The sequence below is a fragment of the Homalodisca vitripennis genome, chromosome 2 (genome assembly GCF_021130785.1).
Source record: "Homalodisca vitripennis isolate AUS2020 chromosome 2, UT_GWSS_2.1, whole genome shotgun sequence".
Taxonomy (NCBI): domain Eukaryota; kingdom Metazoa; phylum Arthropoda; class Insecta; order Hemiptera; family Cicadellidae; genus Homalodisca; species Homalodisca vitripennis.
Window position 1 is genome coordinate 101,012,844 of NC_060208.1, and position 23,434 is coordinate 101,036,277.

The 23,434-nt window shown below is 32.2% G+C and overlaps 1 protein-coding gene across 2 annotated transcripts in view; it reads left to right on the forward strand.

Moving 5' to 3' along the window:
• Positions 1 to 22,858, forward strand: part of LOC124354452 (ankyrin-1-like) — a 59,351-nt gene extending 36,493 nt beyond the window's left edge. For both annotated transcript variants that reach the window (XM_046804908.1, XM_046804907.1), the window contains exons 3-6: positions 4,662 to 4,750; positions 9,684 to 9,876; positions 13,646 to 13,785; positions 20,501 to 22,858. In XM_046804908.1, the coding sequence (XP_046660864.1) occupies positions 4,662 to 4,750; positions 9,684 to 9,876; positions 13,646 to 13,785; positions 20,501 to 21,566 (1,488 nt within the window). In that variant the 3' untranslated portion in view covers positions 21,567 to 22,858. The remainder of the gene's footprint in view (positions 1 to 4,661; positions 4,751 to 9,683; positions 9,877 to 13,645; positions 13,786 to 20,500) is intronic.
• The last annotated feature ends 576 nt before the right edge of the window (positions 22,859 to 23,434 follow it).

The window sequence follows — 23,434 nt, forward strand, 5'->3', positions numbered from 1 at the left end:
AAGCACATCTAAATTTTTCTCAACAGTTATAATACTAATTCCATCAATACCACAAATTCATTTGTTTTTCATTTTATCAATTGTATTTATGACATCAGTTAACTTTATCTCAAATAACTAAAAAAAACTACATATTGATGGTGCTCTTTGTAAAACAAATCCTCAACCAAATTTATTAAATCTTAACTGAGATATAATATTTATTAGCCCTAGAACTTGCAAAGTCGTAATTTTAAACTAATTCTTCAATGAAGTCTGGTGCGGGAATTGAACCCATGACTCCACACAGCCATCCTGCCGATGCCTTTCATGCACTAAGATAGCTCACCTAGGACACATTGCTGTTGCTCTTCAATTCAACTGGATTGCATGCCAGTTCTAGGGTTAAAACCATTTGCAAATATAAATATATATTTATTACTCTTTACATCCATTTCTTTACCTTCAATTTTAATCTTTTCCAAGCAATTTTTTTTCTTACCATCTTTCTAACCACATTCCAGTACTGTTGTGAGTCACCTTCACATTGTTCAATTAAATTAGAATAATAATTCACTTTTTCATGTTTAATTTGTCTTTTTTACTTGCTTTGCTAACCATGACTTGTAATAATATTTTAAAATAGTGTCATTCTTATTCCTCAAATATTTTTAAGATTAATTAATCATATTAAATTAAGCTCACCCATATTGGGCTTTCTATTCTTACTGCTCAGTTTTTTTTTTTTCAATACACAAGAGACATTATAACATGTGCTGTAAATTTCATAAAATTCAGAAACAGACTGAGCAACATCAACTTTTGCATTATTTAAAATCAAACACCAAGGATCTGCTAATTTAGTTGCAATATGTAAATATATACATGAGTTTAAGTAATATCATACAAAGAAATTTGTTTATTTGGCAAACTATAACAGAATTGCAGGTAAAAAAGATTGTAACTTTACCACAGTGAGGATTAATATGGGTTGTCAAATAGAAGAATCAAAGAAATCTTTCAGTTAATAATCAAACCTATAGTATTTATGTTCAATAGGGCATTATTTGTAGTAGTTTTTCCAGATGCACTGAAGGTCTATCAAGTTGCAAGCCTATATCACTAGTCCCTATAATAAGCAAGATTTGTGAAGCTTGTATAAAAGATTAACTGTATAATTTCTTTGTACATAATAAGTCACTTTGTGTCAAACAGTTTGGGTTCATAACAGGTTTGAATACAATTAAAGCAGTGGAAAGTGTAGTTAGTTTTATTTTAAATGTCTTTGAAGGCAAAATGATGACTTGTGCTACACTGATTGATTTAACCAAAGCTTTTGACTGTATTTTACACAAAATTTTACTGAAAAACTTCAGTGTTATGGCCCGAGAGACAAAGAACTCAGTTTAATGACTTACTTGTAACAGAAAACAGATGGTTTATCAGAAAAATAATATTTTCAACTTTCAATTAATTAAATCAGGTGTTCATTAAGGATCTGTTTTGGGCTCTTTTATATTTTTCATAACAATAAATGATTTCCCAAGTAGTATACCATTTAAATCAATATTATACACAGATGATACTATATCTTAGTGCAGTCAGGGGAAAAAGTTTAGGAATGAATAAGGCAGTGGAATTGTTCAAAACAAACAATTTATTTACTAATACAATTTTTTTAATCAATAATTTTCTTGTTAAATAAACCATTTCAAAAACAGTCTATTAAACTCCTTGAGATATACTTAGGTAACACACTGAAATGGAATGTAAATATACAAACTCTTTGTACAAAACTATCTAGGATTATTTAAGGAAACTTAAACTCAATGTAAGTAGTAATGATGATTAGTGCCTACTATGCCTTCTTTTATTTTCAATTTGTATACAGTATTACATTATGGGGAAAAAATACTATTTAACAAACTGCCGCAATCAGCTCATATTGTTAGTCATTAAATTTACAAAATGCTTGAGTAATTGTCTAAAAGAAGTTTTTTTACAAGGTTGATGATTTCCTATTAACTGAAGATAGTCAATTACATACAATACTTGATAGCTAAATGAAGAACACATCTAATTAAGTGTACATACATATATTGCTTTTACTCTTTTTATTGTTTGTACTTATTTATAGTATGTTGTTTAAAGTTTTAAGAAAGTTTACATTGCCTATACATTCAAAATAATGGCAGATTAAAAGTAAGATTATTCTGAGTTATCTGAAAGGATATTAATAAGCTCCAAGATAGACAACAAGATAAGTCTGTGGTTACATTGAATATCAGAATTCATATAGATAAGAATGCTTGACAGTCAATACTACAATTCTGTAGTTTTTAGTATGGCTATTTAAATAAGCAATAAATTCATTATAATGTTTTCTGACACTCCTAGTTTTTAGAAAAAAATATAATGAAATGTGTAAATGTTCCATTTTGGTTAACCACCAAAGCGCTAGCAAAAGTACATTGATTTAACACTTGTATGCTTCACACTTTCACACCTCACGAAGTTCCCTAATGCCTAGTCCCAGTTTCTTCAAGTCACCAATAGCAGTTATCCTTATTTTCATGTCATTTTCCGATTTCTTTAAAAAATGTACCCTCAGCACTCAGAAAATTTAAAACCTTGATTTTTCAGCTTTTTAGAGTGAAACAGTATTTTTTTAACATTAAAAAATGTATAAAAGAAATTACTGATAAAATATAACAACATGTTATAAACACAAATTATGTCCTTTTTCAGTCCTTTTTCATTTAGCGTTCATACCACTCTCTAAAGCAATTTGGAATTCATAGTCCATATTTTTTCTCTTTGCTGTCTTTACTTACACTACGAACGTAGAAGGTAATTTTCTCCTCTTTTTTGGTCATTCTGCAATGCAGGTATCAGAGTCTTTTTTCAAGTGTCAAGGAAGATACTTGAAAAAAGGGGTTGCTCAGTTGAGGGTTGCTCTTTAGGTTGTTTCACAGCAATTGCTCAAGGAATTGGCTGCATTTTGAGATAACTCTCTATTATTGAGTCTCTGAAGAGCAAGTAAGTAATTTTACTGTCTTCAGAGCAAAGCTTCTGGTACAGGTACAGGCTATCCATAAGATGGAAGAATACTTTATTTTCCATCGTAAAGATTTTCTGGGCGTTGAGTAATAGCTGATCATCTGGTCGCTTCTGTCAATTCTACTCATGGACTTGTAGCCTACATCTGACTGGAAAGGTGACAAGACTGAAAGCAGTGCTACCAACTCCAAACAATAAATTAGCCGGTACATCTGCATAGCCAGAAACCAAGTGGCACTCGTTTGTGCCACACATATCTATAGACCACATGCAAAGTTTCGGTTCCAAACTACACACTGTATGAAAAGTTGTTCTGTAAGAGTTTAACTTGGATAATTCACTTATTATTCTAAGAACCTTCTTTTGCCAAACAAAGACTCTTTTAGCTGAGCTTGAATTACTACATAGGTGTATACCGTAGTTTAAATGAGTATGAAAAAGACCAAAGTATATCATGACAAGAACCTCCAGATTCACACAATACTTCAACTTCCTAAAAAGATAAGTAACTCTGGACAGTTAAAAAAAATTATGATTGACATTGTGGTACTAGGCAAGATTCAATAATTTAACTTAAAATAGGTACAATTTTAATGGGACGATAGCTTTCTGGATTTTTGTATGTCTCCTTTTTTTATGAATGAGTGTAATTTTAGAAACCTGAAGACAACAGGGGTTTCAGTCAACAGTCCTTGGGTTAAAATTAAATAAGTAAGTGCTACCACAAGTACATCAATAATATCTTTTTAAGAAAACCAAAAGTATCAAACGGATCAGATATTTGTAATAAACCAATGCGGAGTCACAATATGGTTTTAAGAAGTTCATCTCGCATGAACCAATAATAACGAAAGGTCCCATTCCTATCCCCCTTCCTTTTTATTTCCGCCATCTTGTTTTTGTCTGCCGTGAAGATTACCATTGGCTAGTGCCCTCTGGCCAGTCATAGGTGGTTAGTAGATGAATGAAGATGTATTGTGACCTGTATTCCGTAGTTCAGTCATAATGATTAGTGTTTTGTATAGTTTTTTATTAAGTGCATGGTTATAGAGTTAGTGAAATTGACAAATAACATGGTGATTGTGATTCCTGACCTCGGCGTGCCACAACGCTTTGGTAAGATTTGTTTATTGTAACCTAGTTTGTAATTTTGTATTAAGTTAGTTCTTTACCTGAAGAAGAGATCAGATTGCAGATCTCGAAACGTAGTGTTACTGATTTCTTGTTTCACTGAACGATGGCAAATGTCCAGAAAAATCCTGTTTCCTTCACAATCCTTCCACCGTCAAAAATAACCTTCAAACAAAGAATAATCTTATTGCTTTAAAATTATAAATGTTTACAAATATTCTATTAAGAGGATTTTAAACATTGTATTCATTTATTATTTTTTCTGGAATATTTATACCAAAGTTACGGTTAGTCTAGTTGATCCTAAATTAATGGAACTATGTGCTATAGCATGTGGAACAAATAGCACAAGTAATTCTTGAATTTATTTTATACTTGTTTCATTTCCAACTCCTCTTGAATATTTTATAATGCTTTTACTACACTCTTGCCATATATCCTATTTAATCACTAATATTTGTCAGTTGTGGTGATAACATGGGTTTTTATAGGATGTGAATGCCAACATGGTTGATAGAAAGGAGTCTATACACAAAGCTGGCCAGCGTATATTTAAACCAAGTAGACCAAGTCCGGAACAGTGAGTACATCTTTCTTGTGTCGGTTAGTTCTACTTTGGAAAAGGATATGGAAATGTATTTTTTTAAATAGCTATCTACGTGGCAAAAGTACATTTCCACACTCTTTAAGCAGAATTAAGTATATGTTTGTCATATTCTTACTTTAGTGCTATACCAATCTATGTGTAACATTCTTCAAAGAAACATACTGCCTGCACAATATCTCATAAACAAACTGTGACCTATAGACTTGAAATTATTCAATAAGCTTTATTTATATATGAAGAACACTGAGTTCCAAATCACTTCATGGGATTTTACCGAGTATTAGTGAATATTTCCACTTTGATTTTATAGGTTACCTAGATAGAAAAAGCAAATAGCTGAATGAATAAATATGTAAACGAAATGTGCACAATCATATGAGATTTTAACAAGTGACATATTCACAGTGTAAAAAAAATATCATAAACTGGAGTCAGTGTCAAAAGTTGGTGACAACATTTGACTTTCACAGACTCTTATGTTGTAGTATCCTCACTAACTAACAGGAACTTTTATTGAAATACTGCTATTAAACCTAACTTGAATGAAAATGTGAATATATCATTTGGCAAGATATCTTGAGAAAGATTTCATCTGTCCACTTTGAAGATTGCAAATCTCATTTGTACATAGACAAGAATGTGTTCTCTGATGGTGTGTGTCCAACCATTGAATTTCACTGACCATCAATTAAGCCTATCACTCAGTAAGCTCACATGATTTTTTTTGTTCTGCAGAATGTAAAAATTTCTTTTCTGTTTGATTGTGTGTCTGTTCATCTCTAAATCACTAAATTTTAGTGTCAGTTGATCTACCTAAACACAAGGATGTCGCGGGGGGGGGGGGGGTTAGAGGAGTTCTCACGAAGTTTCTTATTGGTACTACATCAAATGCGAGAAAAGCGCTGATTCGGTCTCATGGATCCTTGAAGTTCAATACCTTATGAGGTATACATTACGCTCTAGTACATGGTAAATACTTATTGCCTGAGTGTTAGTAGAAGCCTATTACCGTGGGGATGGAAAAATTTAATTTTTGTCTGTCCGTCTATACAACATTTTTTTTTAAACTAACTGACTTATTGACTGTAAATTTTGCATAAAGCTTCATTTTCACATAGCAACACTGAATTTGATGAGGTGCATGTCACTCCATTAGGTTTGACTGAGCATTAGCAAGTATTTCTCTATTAAGACATTGGTCTTTAGGAGTAACTATGATTGCAACAAGAAAATTGTAAAATAAACTTATTTGTTAACAAGCTGTGTTCAACCATATGAGATCTTAACATGTAAGAAGTGTACATTATTCAGGTGGTAAAAAAAAAAAACAATAGGATGAAAGCCATGATTATAGATCCTTCTAGATATATCATCCCTACGAGATGGGTGTGAATAGTCATATACCCAGTTTTACTTGGTACCCACCGCCAGGTCGTAACAATCACTTCGCCCATCAGCCCCTCCCTCCCCTAACCCCTTACCTACCTGCAAAATTCATGACCCTGTAAGAAAGGCCAGCAGATGTTCGGAGTTTGTCAGTGGAAGTCGAAGTTGCAGATCTTGAAACGTAGTGTTACTGATTTCTTGTTTCACTGAACGATGGCAAATGTCCGGAAAGATCCTGTTTCCTTCACAATCCCATCGTCAAAAATAACCTTCAAACAAAGAATACCACAGTTTTTACACTGTGACTGCTGATGGATTAAGTACATTGATTTGAACTATTATGGATTTGGATAAACATATAAAATATGTTTATTGTAGGGAAAGTAACTAATCACTTAATCCAAATTAATAGATTTACCTATATTTTTAAATATTAATAATTTTCAGACAGTACTCAATGTGTTAACATATATATTTTTATTACATTATAATTAGATTAAGGTATGAAAATCTTATGGAATTAGTCAAAATGTTCTAAACTATTAATACATTAAGAAAACATAATTGAATGCAAATAAATACAATTACGATGACTTCACATTTTAAACATTAAATTTGTTAATTTTATAGAGTTTTATTCAACTACAAAAAAATAAAAAATAAAATCAGAACAATTTCAATATTAAGTCACATTTGTATATTTAATTCAGTCTGGTATATTACATTACTCAAAGCATTACCTGAATGGACATAAATACAAAATAATAAGATTTATTGCAGAAAAAGCATTATATAACCTTATTTTGTATTCCTTTGAAAATGAACCTATTACCATGCCTTATTTATATTTAGTAATTATCAATTCTTGAAATATTTTAAAAATCCTATTTTAAATCATGTACTTTTTGGGGAAAAATAGGTATGAAATATACTATTCTTTTAAAGCTAAGTATTATTATTCTGTCAAAATAGGCTAAAAATGAATAAACGAGTGTCAGAAATAAATCTTTAAGCCTTTCAACTGTTATCAGCCCATATTTATATTGTACTGTGTAATTTTCAACAGAGTTACAGTATTCATATACAATTTTTAATTATTTGCGTTTTGGAAAAGGATGTATCGTAATGACTCTGCTGTATTGTTCATACAATATCTAAAAATGTTTGAATGTGCATAATTGTAACTTTGAAATGAGACATCTAGAGTAACACCAGGAATATAAATAAACTTTTACCGCCAATTAATACCATGGGATAATCTAATGTCACATAATGAAAAGTAGTTTACCCACACTGACTGAAGATTTGTAGCATTGTTTTGTGTATACAGAATGTCCCAAAACTCTTACGACAAAGATATATCACAATATTGCTTAGATAAAGGCAAACAAATTTAACCTTATGAACATGAGTCTCCGACGCCTAGTTTCCAATATATGTAGTATAATAATATACAATAATAACATGCCAGTATGTTGTTTTTTGCATAAAAAATTTATAGCATCAATAATAATAAGTTATATCCTTCCAAATTTGGGTTACATTTTTATTGTAACAAGGCCAGTTACTACAAAAGCTATGAGCAAGTACGCATGCATGTGCATAGGTGTGATAACATGTGTGGTTCTACGACACTCCGCTTGACGCTGCTCGTTGGTCACTAATAGCGTGTGTTTTCAGTGTTAGCCGCTAGGTGGCAAATATGTTGAGGGATTTAAACAGGCACAACTACTGCATTGGAAAGTTTGTCTTCTCAGAAGGATCCAAAAGTCAATGTTAGAAGTTATTGACAAGATCTGATTTTAGAACACTTCTGCATTGTACTACCCTCTCTACCACACCAGAACTTTTTTATTTATTCACTGTTATGAAACCTAACTCAATGAACAAATTTGTGAATATATCATTTGGCAAGATGTATTGAGAAAAATTCCATCTTTAGACTACATTTTTCATGAAATTCATTTCTGTATAGTCATCAATAAGTTCTATGTTGGTGGATGTCTAACCATGGTATTTGGCTGAGCGTCGTTGAAGCCTATATTTTAATAGGCTTACAATATTTCTTTTTTGTGGGGAGATTTAAATATTTATTTTCTGTATGATGTCTGTCTGTCTATCGACCTCAGGACATTTCGAGAATGAGCTATAGGTTTGAGATTTTCCATGCAGCCTTAGTGAAGACTGTTATGCAATACTTGGTGTGTGTACAAAACTCCTTTTACACAGTACATTCAAAAACTTTCACCTTTTTCTACCAAACAGCATCAATTAATAATGGTCTTATTAGATGAGGTAAGTACTCCAGTAAAGGTCCAGTGTGACCCTTCGTTTATTAGCCCGACATGTTGACCAATGTCCAATATCTCAGCTGGAACAGTATACAAGATATTGTGTTGTATAGCAAAAATGTCTTTTATACAGTGCATTCTAAAACTTACACCTTACTCTGGCCAATAGCATTAATTAAACATGGGTCAATTAGGTGAGGCAATGGCGTAAATTACATGCAACAGGCCAAGGGGCATGACCCAGAGTGATGAAAAATGAGGAAATGTTAATAAAATTAGTAAAAATGAAGTCCGATTTCATTATGTTACTCTTTTATATATAATACTATTTTCATTATAATGTTCTATAAAACTGTTTCATGTAACTAAACCCAAAAAAATCCAAGATCTTACTTGTTACAACAATAAAAAGGTAACAATTATAAGGTAGCCTTCACAACTAAAACAGGCAAATTGTTTACCGAACTACCACCGCACCACACACCGGTGCCTATCAAGTTTATTCACAGACTGCAGTGTGTGTGTGTGGCATTGTTTCATGTTGTAACTTTACTACTTCCCACCCCTCCCCACCCCTTTCTATTCATTGTTCCCTTCTTAGTTCCTTCTCAGTACATATTGGTCACTCGTTATGTTTGCTGCTCTTCTCGAAAGTTGTGATTTAATAATACAATTGTTGCAGCAAAGATAAGTTTTAACTGTACTATTCCTAACAGACGAGTTAAAATTATTGATCCGAGTTTCTAAAAAATTAAAATAATTAAGCAATGTCTGAAAAACCTAGTGATGCAGAGTACAGAAAGCAAGGAAGGAGCAGGATAAAAAAAAGCAAAAACGTCAGAAAATAAAAATAATTTAATTTTTTAATTTTATGTATCTATAAATAAAAACAATGAAAGTGTAGGGAAAAAAATAAACTTTCAGTTTTGTTAGTGAGTTTAATGAAATAAGTTTCAACCTACCTACCATCGAAACTGAAACTGAAAATCCACACTGATCTCACCTGTACTAACAAATAACAAACCAGACGTTAGTCTAGACATGTATCGTAGATATTGATCAAAATTATTATTTTGGTAATGATACTAATGAAATCAACCAATGCGGTGAGAGGGGGGGTGCCACTCTGCCTAGCTACGTCACTGAGGTTAGGGGTAGTATACACATGATTTTTATGTAGCACTATTAAAATATTTATACATAATTTGTGATCTTTGTTCTGTTCACAGCAAACCAGAGATAAACGCAACAAACTCGAGAAGGTCAATCAAGGGTGTCAGCCAAGATGCAGATGGACCATCTTCAACGAATTTTCTTGTTAGAAACGTACCACCAAAAATAAGTATAAGGGAAATTGAAGAACTATTTCAGAAGTATGGGAAGGTTAAGAAATGTTCTTTTGATTATGAACATGTGTTTGTGGTAAGTTATCATCACATACTTAATGTTATGTTTGTACTGTAGTTAAATTTTCACCTACTCGTTTAGTGAAGAAAGTTAATGGATTTAATAGTTTAAATGAACAAAGAAACCAGGTTCTATGATTTACATTCATATATTAAATGGTTTTGCTAATAAGCATCTTGGTCATAAAGTATCTTATTCATGAGTCTAGGGGAAACCCTGTCTGCTTCACAGGGCAGCCTTAGCTTGGTGTTCTACATAACCTGTTTCTAACTTGACATCACAAGTATTTTGTAAATGTTTTACATTTAACAAGCATGTAAATATTATTAATTTTTTAAAAATTGAGGTTATATTGGAATATATGAAGAGAATAAGTTTAATGAGGCATTCTACATCAGTATATTTTTAAATATTTCATGTTTAAAAATTACTCAACTTTTGGGTTATAGTCAACAATAATTTTTAATTTTTAAAAGTCTACAATTGTATTGGATTCAAGAAAATAATACAGAGTATGGTAAATAAATTATACTTGGCTTATATTTCCACAATTTTTGTTTTGAGCCTCAAACATTAAAATGAAGGGTTGGGGAATTTATGGTTTAAGTATGTTTCTGAGTTCATAAGATCAAAGGACTAACAGTGTTTGCATAAGATTCATGTAGGACTGTATTTGGTCTCTTTTCAAGTGCCTTTACAATGGAAAATATGTCCAATGTTTCAATTATCCCAAGTTAAAACTATGTATAAAATTGATTAGTAGGCAGGTGCTTCATAACTTTTGTTACAAAGCATCTTTTCAGTACCATGCAATATTTATCAGGAGTTCTTTTTTTATGTCAAACTGTTAATGGAAGTCACATTGTATTAAAATAACCCTCCGACTGCCCTTAGTATTATCCTTGGTACTTTTGTGTTAAACGGATTTATGTCTTTTGACATTGGTGAAGAAAGTAAAATTACAATATAAACACAAAGTAGAATGCTTTATTAACAAATACAAAAAGTTATAGCCACTTACAGTTATTTATCTGGCACCTGTGACCGCCAGAACTGGGCAATGTCGGAGAGAAGCGCATCGAACTGATTGTTACCTGCCGTTCATCGCCACATGTACTCCGCCAAGTACGATTTCAGATGGTGACGAGCTGTTCCACGATGTTTTTTTATTCTGCGACTTCGCCGACCCTCACATCCTCTCAACTCGCTTAGTGTTTGCCCCTGTCTCTGGATCCACAAAATTGTATCTGTGATTCACCTTCAAATGGGTATATCCCACGTGATCAAGTTCCTTTGTGTCATAACCTTTCCAGCAATCAGATATAATAGTTGAACCTGGTTCGACGTGCAATTGTATTTGTTCAAACAATGTCTTAGTGCTCCTGTTCGGAACTGACAACAAAAACACCCTCCAGTTTCACGGCACAAACAACCGAATACCCATTGTAGAGGCAATATCCGGCCAGCGTTGCTTTTACATTTTGTAAACATACTCTCGTCTATCTCAACAGTACATCTATCAACACCAATCTTCCCTTCATTTTTCTGTTTAACTGAAAAAGAACACACTTCCCTCATATAATTGTTCCAGTCCATTGTTGCGTTCCCACCCATGTTTAATTGTCTATCATACCAAGAAACTGAAGTTCTTCGCACCAGCAATACAAGAACCGAACAATTGTCACAAATGGAAGTCTGCTATTTGAAAACCATGTGTCAACACGAAGTCCAACTTTTTTCCGGCACGGTCTAGTGTTGCATTGCCAAAATGGGTTTTTATTCGTAAAATACAATTTCATATCATGTTCATTCACACAAACTTTTGACGATGGTAAACATCCTTTACTTTGCAGAAACGACACTGCTTCCTCTTCACTTCTTGGAAGGCTCCAAATCGAAACAAAATCAGACATTTTGCGGCAAGAAAAATAATTTTCAACTCAAATCACTAAAATATAAATAACTAGGCCGAGTACAAGCAAGCGACACAGCGAGTAAGACAGACAGGTTGTGAGTGACTAGCTATCTGAGTAATCTTATCTAGGAATGTAAGATAATTTACCTGGAGCGCTGGCCATTGACTTTGAATGACTGAAACACTGCCACAGACGCGCTCCTCTCCGATATCTCCCAGTTCTGGCAGTCAGTGGCGGCAGATAAATAATTGTAAGAAGATGTAAATTTTTAAATTTGATAACAAAGCAATGTTAAAAGACATAAATAGGTGGCCTCCATTTAACACAAAAGTACCTTTTCCTTAAACGCCAAGCTGTTTTTCCCAGTTTTGCACAGTTCTTTCCAAAATCTGTAAAAAATTGTTTTTTACTGCAAACCTAACTGTATTTGGTATCATATTTTTCACAATAAATAGTATAATACAATGATGATAACTACTAGGTTTGAATTTTTTATGGTGAGTGGGGGAATTTTTTTCATGTAAAAGGGGGAGGAATATGCCTAGTTGTGTATAAATTTCAAATTCCAAGATAGCCTAAACGTATCGAATTTAGTTGTAGGTTTTGAGATCAAAAACACATAAATTTGTACAAATGTTTACACATTGTTATAAACTGTAACATAACTATATTTGGTATCATTTTTTTACAATAAACGATATAACACTTTAATAATAAATATTTTGAGAAAACCTGTTTTTACTTATTATGGTTAGTAGAAACCAAAATTGTTATAACATTTTTCAAAAAAGGGATAAAAACAGTTATTCTAATAATGTTTTGGGGTTTGTTAAATTTTATAATAACCTGAGGGTTATAAATTTTGTATACATTAGTTTATATATACTACACTAAACACAGACACACACATTATGCATATATAGTAATATTTTGTTATGACACGTCTTAAAAAAACAAAAAAGTGAGTAAAACTATTTTTTCTGCAAAAACGAAAATAGCAACATCATTCTAAAATTACACAATACACAGCTGTCATAGAAAAATTAAAAAATCAGGTTTGTGTTTGGCAACTCTTTACCTTTCCAATGGTATATGAATCAAGTTGATACTAGATTGTTATGTATTTTAACAAATTAAATTAAGTGGGCGGGTGGGTTGTGTGCCAAATCAACGGATATCTGTTGATTAGGGTTTAAGGAACAAAAATGAACAACGCATATCTGTTGAATGGGAGTCGGAGGGTTAAACTTCGTAAATGAAAAAAAATTTACAACCCTGGGGTAGAATTTAACTATTTAAAATTTTATTAATATTTAATGTTAAACTATCCATTTTAATCTTATCTTGACAGTTTACCTGACATCAAAATGTCTAAAATAAATTTTGGATAGACAACACTTGCTTATAATTACTATCATAGAGCTGGCTTTCATGAAAAGTATTTAAGTATTTATTCCTCACAAGAAGTATTCCATTTAATAATTAGTTTTTGTGTTATATCTCTTATTTAGCAAGACAAACATTTTATATTCAACAAATATTTTATTTTTGAATTAGTATTTTGAAACTAAGCAAATATGATACAAATTGTTATTACTCACTAAGGACACTTTATTTTGAAATTAAAACTATTTTCTTTTAAGACCAATCAAGTTTAATTTTGTACAATATGATTGGCCTCATTTTATTCAGGCCTATGAGGGATTGAATAATATTAATAACATGGAAAATTGGGATGTTAGGACTTGAGTTATAGCGCATAATTTTATGTTTACCAGTTTACTTTTTAATACTACTTATTATTTAAGTTATTTACATTCAGTATATTGGTGTGATTGTAATCATCATGTAGTAAAATTGTTTACCAGTGTCTCATCTGCCCTGATGTAGAACTCGTGCTCAGCGAGTTAAATGGGACAAAGTTTAAAGGTCAGCACATAGAAGTCAAAGTGACCACTAGACCAGTAAACGAACAGCCATCGTCCCCTAGCCAAGAACATGGTGTAAGGTGGGTTAAGTTTCTTACATTAACTGTTTCACCCAGTGATTTAGATAATATCAGATCATATTAGCTAAGTTACATGACAAAATGTATCTTTGGAATATTTTGGCTATCTAGAAATTTTTGATATATTCAAAATATTGTCTTTTCTTAGGTATTCATCACCAATTTTTTACAACCAATTTTTAAGCCTTGTAAAGGAAATGTTATATATTTAATGATGTTCATTATACATCACAGTATTCTTTTGTTCATTGTGAACAAAATGAATCCAAATATACATAGGTTTACATTATTTTCTTTACACAAATTTTTTACACATTTTGTAAAAATAAATCTGTAAATCTCCCCAAAACAGCCTGCAAGTTAGAGAAAAATCAACTATCAGTTTCAGAGTTTTAGGGTTAAAGATCTTATTCTTTTTAATAAGTCTGATTTTCTAACTACAATAATACTTTATAGTATCGCTGATCTGTGTTATTAGTTACATTTCTTATTTGCTTGCCAGGCCTAAGATCAAGGTAGGCAGCAGCCAAAAACTTGCACAATTTATTAAAAGACAAGACAATCATTGTTGCAGATAATCTTGGTTCATATTAGGTTGTATAAAAAAAGCAAAAATTAAATGTCATTGTCTTTAACACAACTTATCCACACTGGGGTTGGCTTTAATGCCTGTTCTCCTTAACTCCCCAAGTGCAAACCTTGCACTACACAATGTCAGCAAGCTGCTTATTAATGATGTCATCTCGCTGCTCAGTGGTTGTAGGTTTGGCTTTAATGCCTGTTCTCCCTAACTCCCCAAGTGCAAACCTTGCACTACACAATGTCAGCAAGTTGCTTATTAATGATGTCATATCGCTGCTCAGTGGTTGTAGGTTTGGCTTTAATGCCTGTTCTCCTTAATATCAATTTCAAATTTTCACTGTGTGTGTGTGTCTGTCTGTCTGTTTGTCCATGTTTCAGTTTATTAGTGCAACGGACTGAAGTAAAATACCGTATGTTCATGTTGAGACTTGAACACACTGAGACTCCTTCGTTTTCTGTTGTTCCTAGTGGTTTATCACTGGTTTATGGTGGTTTACCACTCAAACCTCGATTTGTTTGTATGTTACTGTGTTCTGAATTTACACTGTATTACTGTATGTTTCATTAAAACTAATAAATTTAAATTTATATACAATACTTGTTATAATTTATTTATATACATTTCCCTATAAAGTATTCATAATCAAGCCTACATCATTCCTGTAGTTGTTATAGACCTCTTTATACTGAAGTCTATCCCAAACATCCTTGCTACATCCAACATCATTATATTGAAATTCTGGATTTATCACAGTTTTATATTTCTCTTGAGGTTTGATGTATCAAGGTTCTACAGTACAAACAAAACAAAAGTAATTTTCGTTAGCAAATAATTAACATATTATTGTTTCTCCAAACGAAAAAAACAGCTAATTTTTGTGTGACTTTTCACACTACCTGCCCAAATCTTGTATATGAACCTGGTAAAATGAGTTTTTATTTACAAAATTTGATTTGAGATGATTTTCTAGTCTGTTGCCTAGTCACGGAACTTGTACTTAGACACTGTCTTTTTTACAGATATTTCTGATAAGCTCTAGTCAGATGATGGACTCATTTTTTGTAGATTTTACAAATTATATAAGTAAATAAGTAAATTATATATAATTATATAAGTAGAGTCCTTTATAAATTATATAAATCCTTGTATTTAGTGTATGTATAAAGTGTTAGTTTTTTGTTAAGAAAGAGATTAAAACAACATAAGTTTGAAGCAGATATAAACATATTTTTACAGCATATACTGCATCTATTATTTGACTTGTGAAAAAATACATTACATAGAAGTAATGTCAGTAAGGTTGTTCAAAAAACCAAAGTAGCAAAAGTATAGGAAATTTAGTTGTGAGCACAAAAATATATATGGGGTTCAGAAAAGAAATGGTAGCAATTTCTATATTTATAGAGAAAAGCGCAAGGTGTTAAATCTTTACCCATTTTCAAAACAACGAAATAACCAATAATAAAATTGACTTCTATGAATATAATGTTATTTTTTACATTTTTATGACTCTAGCTGATATAGAACAGTTTAAAGTCAATAGTCAATCATCTTTATTTATGTATCATCAAGATCTGTATTGGCGTCAACAAAATAAATAAATAAATTAATAACATACATAACTAAATAGTTTCTTGCTTTACAATGTGTTAGTCTTGACCATGTCCAGGTATTCTTTAATGGTGTAGACAGGTCTCTCCATTTTTTTAGTTTTTTAGAATCTTGAGTTCTGTCCCTTCTAGGTCTTTCAGTGTTGGTGGCAGCATGTTGAACAGTTTACATCCCATGTAGGAGGGTTTCTTGGTTTATTGAGTCGTATGATGAGTAGGTAGATGATAGTCATTAACTCTTCGGGTTCTGTACAAGTGAAAATCCCTGCCTCTTGGAAAGTCTGCTTCTTCTGTGTAAATGATTACTGCATGGATGTAAAGAGTGACAACAGTTAAAATTCCAAGTGACTTTTAAGCCTCTCTGCAACTGTCTTTTGGGTTAGGTTTGCAAGCGCCCTAATCATCTTTTCTGCAGAACAAGAACTTTGGTGAGATTTGCCTCAGATGTCCCACCCCATGCTGTCAGGCCATACCTTATGTGCGATTCAACCAATGCATAGTAGGCTGTCTGTGCTACGTCTAGGCCACCTATCCATTTTATCCGATGTACTGCAAATATTCCTTCCAGTACTGAGTTTTTTTGTTAAGATGTCAGTGTGCTTTGTCCAAGATAGGTTTTTTTTTTTTTTTTTTTTTTTGTTCTCTTAGGACAAGAAGCTTATAAATTCTACTTAGTCCTGTAAGAACCTTTGCACTGCTTCCGGAGTGACAGGATATTCAGGATAGGCAAGGTTAGGGAGTAAGGGCCGCCTCCTATTGAGATCCATGAGGAAGAATTAGGGCACTACATCTCAAAGTCATGTCTCCCCGGAAGAAGGGGAGGAATCCAGCTCTGAACCAGCCTCTCCAGTCAAAGTAGGCAGGGGGTGGCACACCCTAGTTGATGTTAACAAGAACCTCTGAGGTTAGGGAACAAACCCCACCAACTCCAACAGTCATCTCCCACAGTAGACTAGACCTATCGAATTGCCCATGAACCCCAGAATCTCAACATTTGCGGTTAGTGATGTGCCGCTACAGGACATCCATAAGGTTGCCCAGATTGAAGTGGTACATCGGTTTTTGCTGTACCCAGTGGTGGGTTCAACTGGTAGGTATAAACCAGCCAGAAGTGATCCCTGCTGGGTCAATCGAAAGCCTTACTATAGTCAAACAGAATTGCTGAGACATGTTTGTGATTCTCAAGTTGGTCAGTGACAAATTCAACTTGGCTATAAGATTGTGTTGTTCCAGATGCTTAAGCATTCTTGAAAGGGCTATTTTTTCAATTATCTTTGAAAAAGTGGAGATAAGTGTGATCGGTCAAAAAAAATTTACTGGTTTCGTTGTGGCTCCTTTTTTGTGTTTAGAGTAGATTTTTGAAAGTTTCAGTGCAGAAGGAAATTAACCAAGGCTAAACGATTTGTTAATTATGCTTACAAGTGTTCCTGCTAATTGTTTTGCACAGTGTTTGACAGCCTTTGATGGGATTTCATCTACTCCGTAGGATAATTTTGACTTTAGGGACTGTATGATTTTTAGAACTTCCTCTTTGTTTGTTGGTGTGAATTCCATATGAGGGTGGTTAAAATTTTGTATTCTGTGCTCAGAGGGAAAGGTTAGGTTTTGGAGCTGTTAACGGTTTTCTTCTAGCGTTTCTGCGATTTTAGAAAAGAATTGATTCAGGTGCAATTTTTAAAGGGTCTTCTTCGATTTTATTGTGTATTTCTATGCGCATTAGGCAATTATCCATCTGTTCGTTTTCTTGAGTCTTGAGCTTTTCTGAGTTTATAATTTCCCATATTGCCTTTGACTTATTATCCGACTTGGTGATGTGTTTGGCAATGTTTTTCATGCTTAATAGTTCTTAATTTTAGATAATATGCTTTTTTTGGCAGGAAGGAAGATTTTCTTACTTCAGAATTAACATAGAAACAAAGAAAACCAACATACGACAATTTCAGACTCATCAAAGTTAGTCACATTAGATTCTATTAGAATATCACTTGATCTACAAGGATTTCCCATTCTGAAGTATTATTATTAACTTGTGTATGATCACACTTTGCGCAGTATGATTGAAAACTCATGAACAAAAAATTCAATGATTTGCTTACAAATAACAATCTCCATTGCACAGAAGTTAATAAATTCACAGACTGGGAAAATCCTATACATTGGTAACTAGAAACAGGATTTATGAAAATCAAAGACATCTAAACATCAAAAACAACTCATAGGCTTTCAATTGCTGTATACTTTAAAGGATTAGGCAACAATAATAATAATGCTTTTATCGGTAAAATACAAACTTTGTTTCCATCGCACTTTCACAGCTACTTGATCTACACCAAATGAGTTGATCGACGTTTCTAGGAAAGACCTGTTAAGGGTCTTTTGCCATATCTATAGTTAAGAGCATTTTTGGATGTGTATTAATCATATCTTTAAAATAAGATAATTTCTATAACTCTACAACTAAAAAAAAGAAGTCCTTCCATTTGAATATCAATCACTCACAGGGCAAAAGGTTATCAACTTCAGAATTGCAGAATTATGCTGGTTTTCACAATCCATTTTATGATGCAATGTATACAATTTGTCTCGTAATAAATAAACATTACCAGATTACTACAAATAGCAAAACAAGGTTAGCCACTCTTAGAAAATAAACTACTTAGAACTAATGAAGACATTTCAACAATATGAGGTAGAACTATTGCAATGTCAAATGTACACCCATAACCAATGTGTGACTCAGCATTCAGTCAGTAGAAGGTGCCAGTAAGGATGTTTACTTCACTGGGTTAACCTATTATAAAGCATGAATGCTTGGATACTACAAATTCACAATAATTAATCCACAATCTTTTTTTCAAAACATCATCAGAGTTAAAGAGATTCATAATTAAGAAAATAGATTCATAGATAATACAAGCAGAACAGGATACTAGTTTATGACGCCTATCTTTGCAATTGGGTGTCAACAATTTTCCAGGCTCCATGAAAAATTCATAATTTTATTGCCAGAACCATTTAGCTCATTGTAAAACTTTTAGCCCTAAACTTTTTGCAGCAAGGATAATCTTTTACTACATGAATTATGTCTGAAGTATATAATAAGAAATGATGGGCAATTGTGCAAACAATGTGTTATAAAATAATAAGGTATAATTTTCTTAATTTAAATATTCTGTATCCATAAGCAGAATGCAATTGTAAGCATTGCGTACAATTGTTGTAAATTGTCCACACAACAAACAATTAGTAATCTTTAATGGTCAGATAATGCTCCCCATCCCTGCTTCGCCTTTTCAGAGTATATTATTAGGAGTGGACAGGATTGATGTCATTCAGGTTAATTAAATATAAATTGAATATTTTACCACCTTTTTGTGCTTAAAACTATTTCCTTAACACTTTGGATTCTCATTATCTGGAACCTGTTTTCCCTAAATCAATTTGGTTTTGAAATAAAACTGCATGCTTTACTTGTTTATAGAATAATGGTAATCTTTTGCTTATTTCTTATAAAACGTAAGAAAATATAAATGTTTGATAAAATATTTATTTATTTATTTAAAGAAGTGTTTAAAATAAACACTGGACACTGTTTCATACTGAATTAAGAATGAGAAATTTTTGTCTGAGTGCTTTTTGTTGTGTCTGTTTTTACATACAAACTTATGTAATTTCTACACTTTTATTACTTTTATACAATGTATTTCATAAGAAAACCATTCTAAAAAGATTAGACATTATTTTGTACAACATCAATTGGGATAACTTGTAAGGAAAGGTTTTTTTACAAGCTTCCACTTTAAATAATATATAATTATGAACAAAAATTTGTAGGCAAAGCCTTCAGCACTTTTGCAATTTTTGACAAATTGATGGTATATTTATCTATTTTACCATGGAATAATCTATCACTATTATAATAAGAATAAAATAAATAAAAAAAAAATTAATATTAATAATAATAGAACCGGTAAACTATGTGTTTAGTTTGATAAAAAAAAAAAAACAACTACTAGTTGTAAACCAAACATTAATCTAGTGTCAAGCGACCAGTGTTTAGGCTGAAAGTTAATTGCTGCAGATCAAATAACAAACGGTTAAATTCAATGGAATAATATGACATGTTCAGTTATATTAAGATCATTCATATTTCAAATAATGTCCTTTTGTCTGTCTGTGATATGTCATACGTTAAGTTATGTATTCGCTTGTGTTGCACTTGTTCATGATTCGTGAAGTAGTGTGTGCATTGATTTGGTATGAATTATTGTGTCAGTGCTGTTAACCTGCATCTGAGTTGCATTGTGCAACGTCGGTCTTTACTGTTAATGCCAAGTCACATCTGTTCTTACCATATCATGCTGCAACAACCATTAGGAATCTACTGAGGATAATATTTTTAGTTATCACTTTTCATGAACAGTGATTCTGTATAAAAATTTGTCAGTTCCTTAAATATGTATAAATTTTAATGGATGACAATAAAATTTATGATGCATCCTCACAGAAAATAGTGTTACAGATTGGAGAAGAAATGCTCCGCTTCATTAACGTTCACTAGTGCCCTTAACAAGGCAATTGAGGAGGGCTCCATCAGTTCATGCAAGGGGCTGCTTGACGCAGGAGTGACACCAATTAATGAGGTATTCCCAAGAGAACTTCATCCTCTCATGCTAGCCATCAAGCTGCAGCGTTCAGACATCACCAAACTTCTGATAAAAAACGGAGCAAATATTCATGTTTTACTACCTCAAGATAAATTTCATTCCTTCAATCTGTTCACTGACAATGGATCTGAATATTTTCAAAAACACAAGGATGGATTGTCCTGTTATCAACTGGCTGTCATTTATAGAAACATATTTGTTGTAAGGTGTTTTTGGCGCTTAGGGTGTTTAGTTTCTGATGACGATATTCATTTGTTGAGCGAGCTCATAGTGCCAGGAGATAGTTCTGTTCTTCAGCACACTGAGGAGACAAAGAAAGCTATCAAACAACAGTTAAATTTTCTCAAAGGGATCGAAACTAACAATTATATCCAAGTTTTTAGTGCTCTGACACATGGAGCTGAAATAAAAGGGCATTCCGACAGTGTCCGATTTCCGATTCATTTTGCTACCCGAAGTGGCTTTTACAACGTTCTGCATGTTCTGGTCAACTGGACAACGGAGGTGGACTCGGTTGATGATCAAGGAATGAGACCTATCCAGATAGCGGTGGAAGCAGGAGATCTGAAGTGCTGTCAGATCCTGCTGGAGAATGGGGCTAGTTACAATTCAGTAGAAACAATACCTGGCTCAGAAGGTGTCAATAATCTGCTGGAGAATATAGAACAGGCCTTCTTCTTTGCCTCCAAGGGATATATTGAAATTTTGAAACTTTTTATGCAGGTAGTTGACAAAGAAAACTATCATCTGCTCAATGTATTTCTCAATTGCACCAACAGTGAGGGCAAAACTTTGATAGCTGCCGCTGTTGCAAATGGACATTTTGAGGTAGTAAGAAATCTTGTAAAATTGAGGACAGGTACTTCTTTGTCTGAACTAGTGAAAGTCCATACTCTTTATGAAAAAATGGTTATGGAATGATATTTTAATAATGAATCCAACTATCCAAGTACTGTCTATTTTGTATCTGATTAAGCATTATTGTAGAACTGTAACGTGTGAATGAAATTTTTTTGGTATAGGATTTTGCACAAGTTCAGTGATTAAGATACATATCCTAAAACAAAAAGTAAGCCTTAACAAGTCTACTAAGCAATCCCTGTCCACATTATTAAGTTTTAAACATAAGTTATGCAGATCTCTTTGGATTGTTTGTCTCGAAAACTTTGATAACTCAAACATCTTAGTAGAAGTTCACTCTCCTGTGTAACTTAGAAAACTGTAAAATTTTGTCTTTGTTTTTTATATTTAATAAACAGTATAATATTTAATCCTAAGTAGAATTTAAAATACTATTAACTTTTGATTAGACAATGTAATATTATTAAATAAAAGGTACTTAAAATCATTATTGTTTATGTTGTTGACTAAAGGTGTAGTATTCAAACTACTTACTGGACTTCATTTTTTAGAAATCTTTATCTTCAGACAGATAACTAGTAGTCATGTACTTATGTTTTATCTAATGGGCTTTGTCTAATTCATTCATGTTTTTAACTCGTAGTTTTAATCATATAGGTCATGGTTCTTGATCTGGAAAGCTTTCTGCCAACAGCAGTTACCCATGATGTTTTTCTTGGTCTATGAGGCTTTTTATCATGCAGTCAACAGTAATCACTTCAGATATGGTATACTTGATTGACAGATTTTATCTTTCATGTTGTCAATCGTAGGTACTCCATACGTGCATGGCCCCCACATTACGATTACGGGCCCTGGTCCCAGATATCAGTGACGGCATCCCCCTCCCCTATTTTCAATCGCATGTTAAAGTATAATTGCATAAGTATTTTTTACTAATAAAATTATTATAATGTAATTCAAACTGAAAATATAGGGTATAATGATAAATATTTTACAAGATTCAAGATTTTATTCATCATTAAACATACAGTGATGCAATAGATTTCGTCAATAGTAATATGACACAATTTACTTTATCATTGTTTGTTGAATTCTGTTTGTAACTACTATATTTCAGTGAAAATTAAAATAAATATAGAATAACATAATAAATAGTTACAACACTATATACACTACACTGTAATAGTTTTAGCATTAAAAACATAAATTATTAATAGATTTAGAGACATACTATATAACCACTATATTTAAGTGAAAACTAAAACAAACATTTAACATTATAAATAGTTATAACACTATATAAACTACATATTAATTCTTTAACATTAAAAACGTAAATTATTAATAGACTAAAAGACATATATTTACAAATAAATAATTAGACAACAGTTAACAACATAAAAAAAATAAACTAATAAAATTTAAAACAATGATCAACAATGAATAGCCTATATACATTACATCAACATTTATAAAAATACATACATTTAATTATCTAATCTGAATTCAGCTTCCAATTCAAGATTAGTAAAAGATGTCCTTAAATTTACCATAATCAGTAGCTAGATAGTCATCAACCTTGTAGAAAACTTGTTCCTTCAACCATTTTTTCAAGCAGTATTTGAATTTATTAACAGTGACGGTGTGAGCGGATTGTGGCAATTTGTTAAACAATCTATTTTTCATGCAAAATATGTTGTTATTTGTTTTTGTAAGTCTAGCAGGTAGTAAATCTAGCAAGTTCCATCATAACACATAATTTTTATTTAAATGATAATGATGTGTTTATTAACTGTTTATATAATTTATATTAACTGACTTATATTAACAGTTAATTTATATATTAACTGATTATGTTTATATAACTCACTCGTAAACTAAAAAAAATATTTTGTTCAGTTACAATAGGTCATTTGGTCACTGCT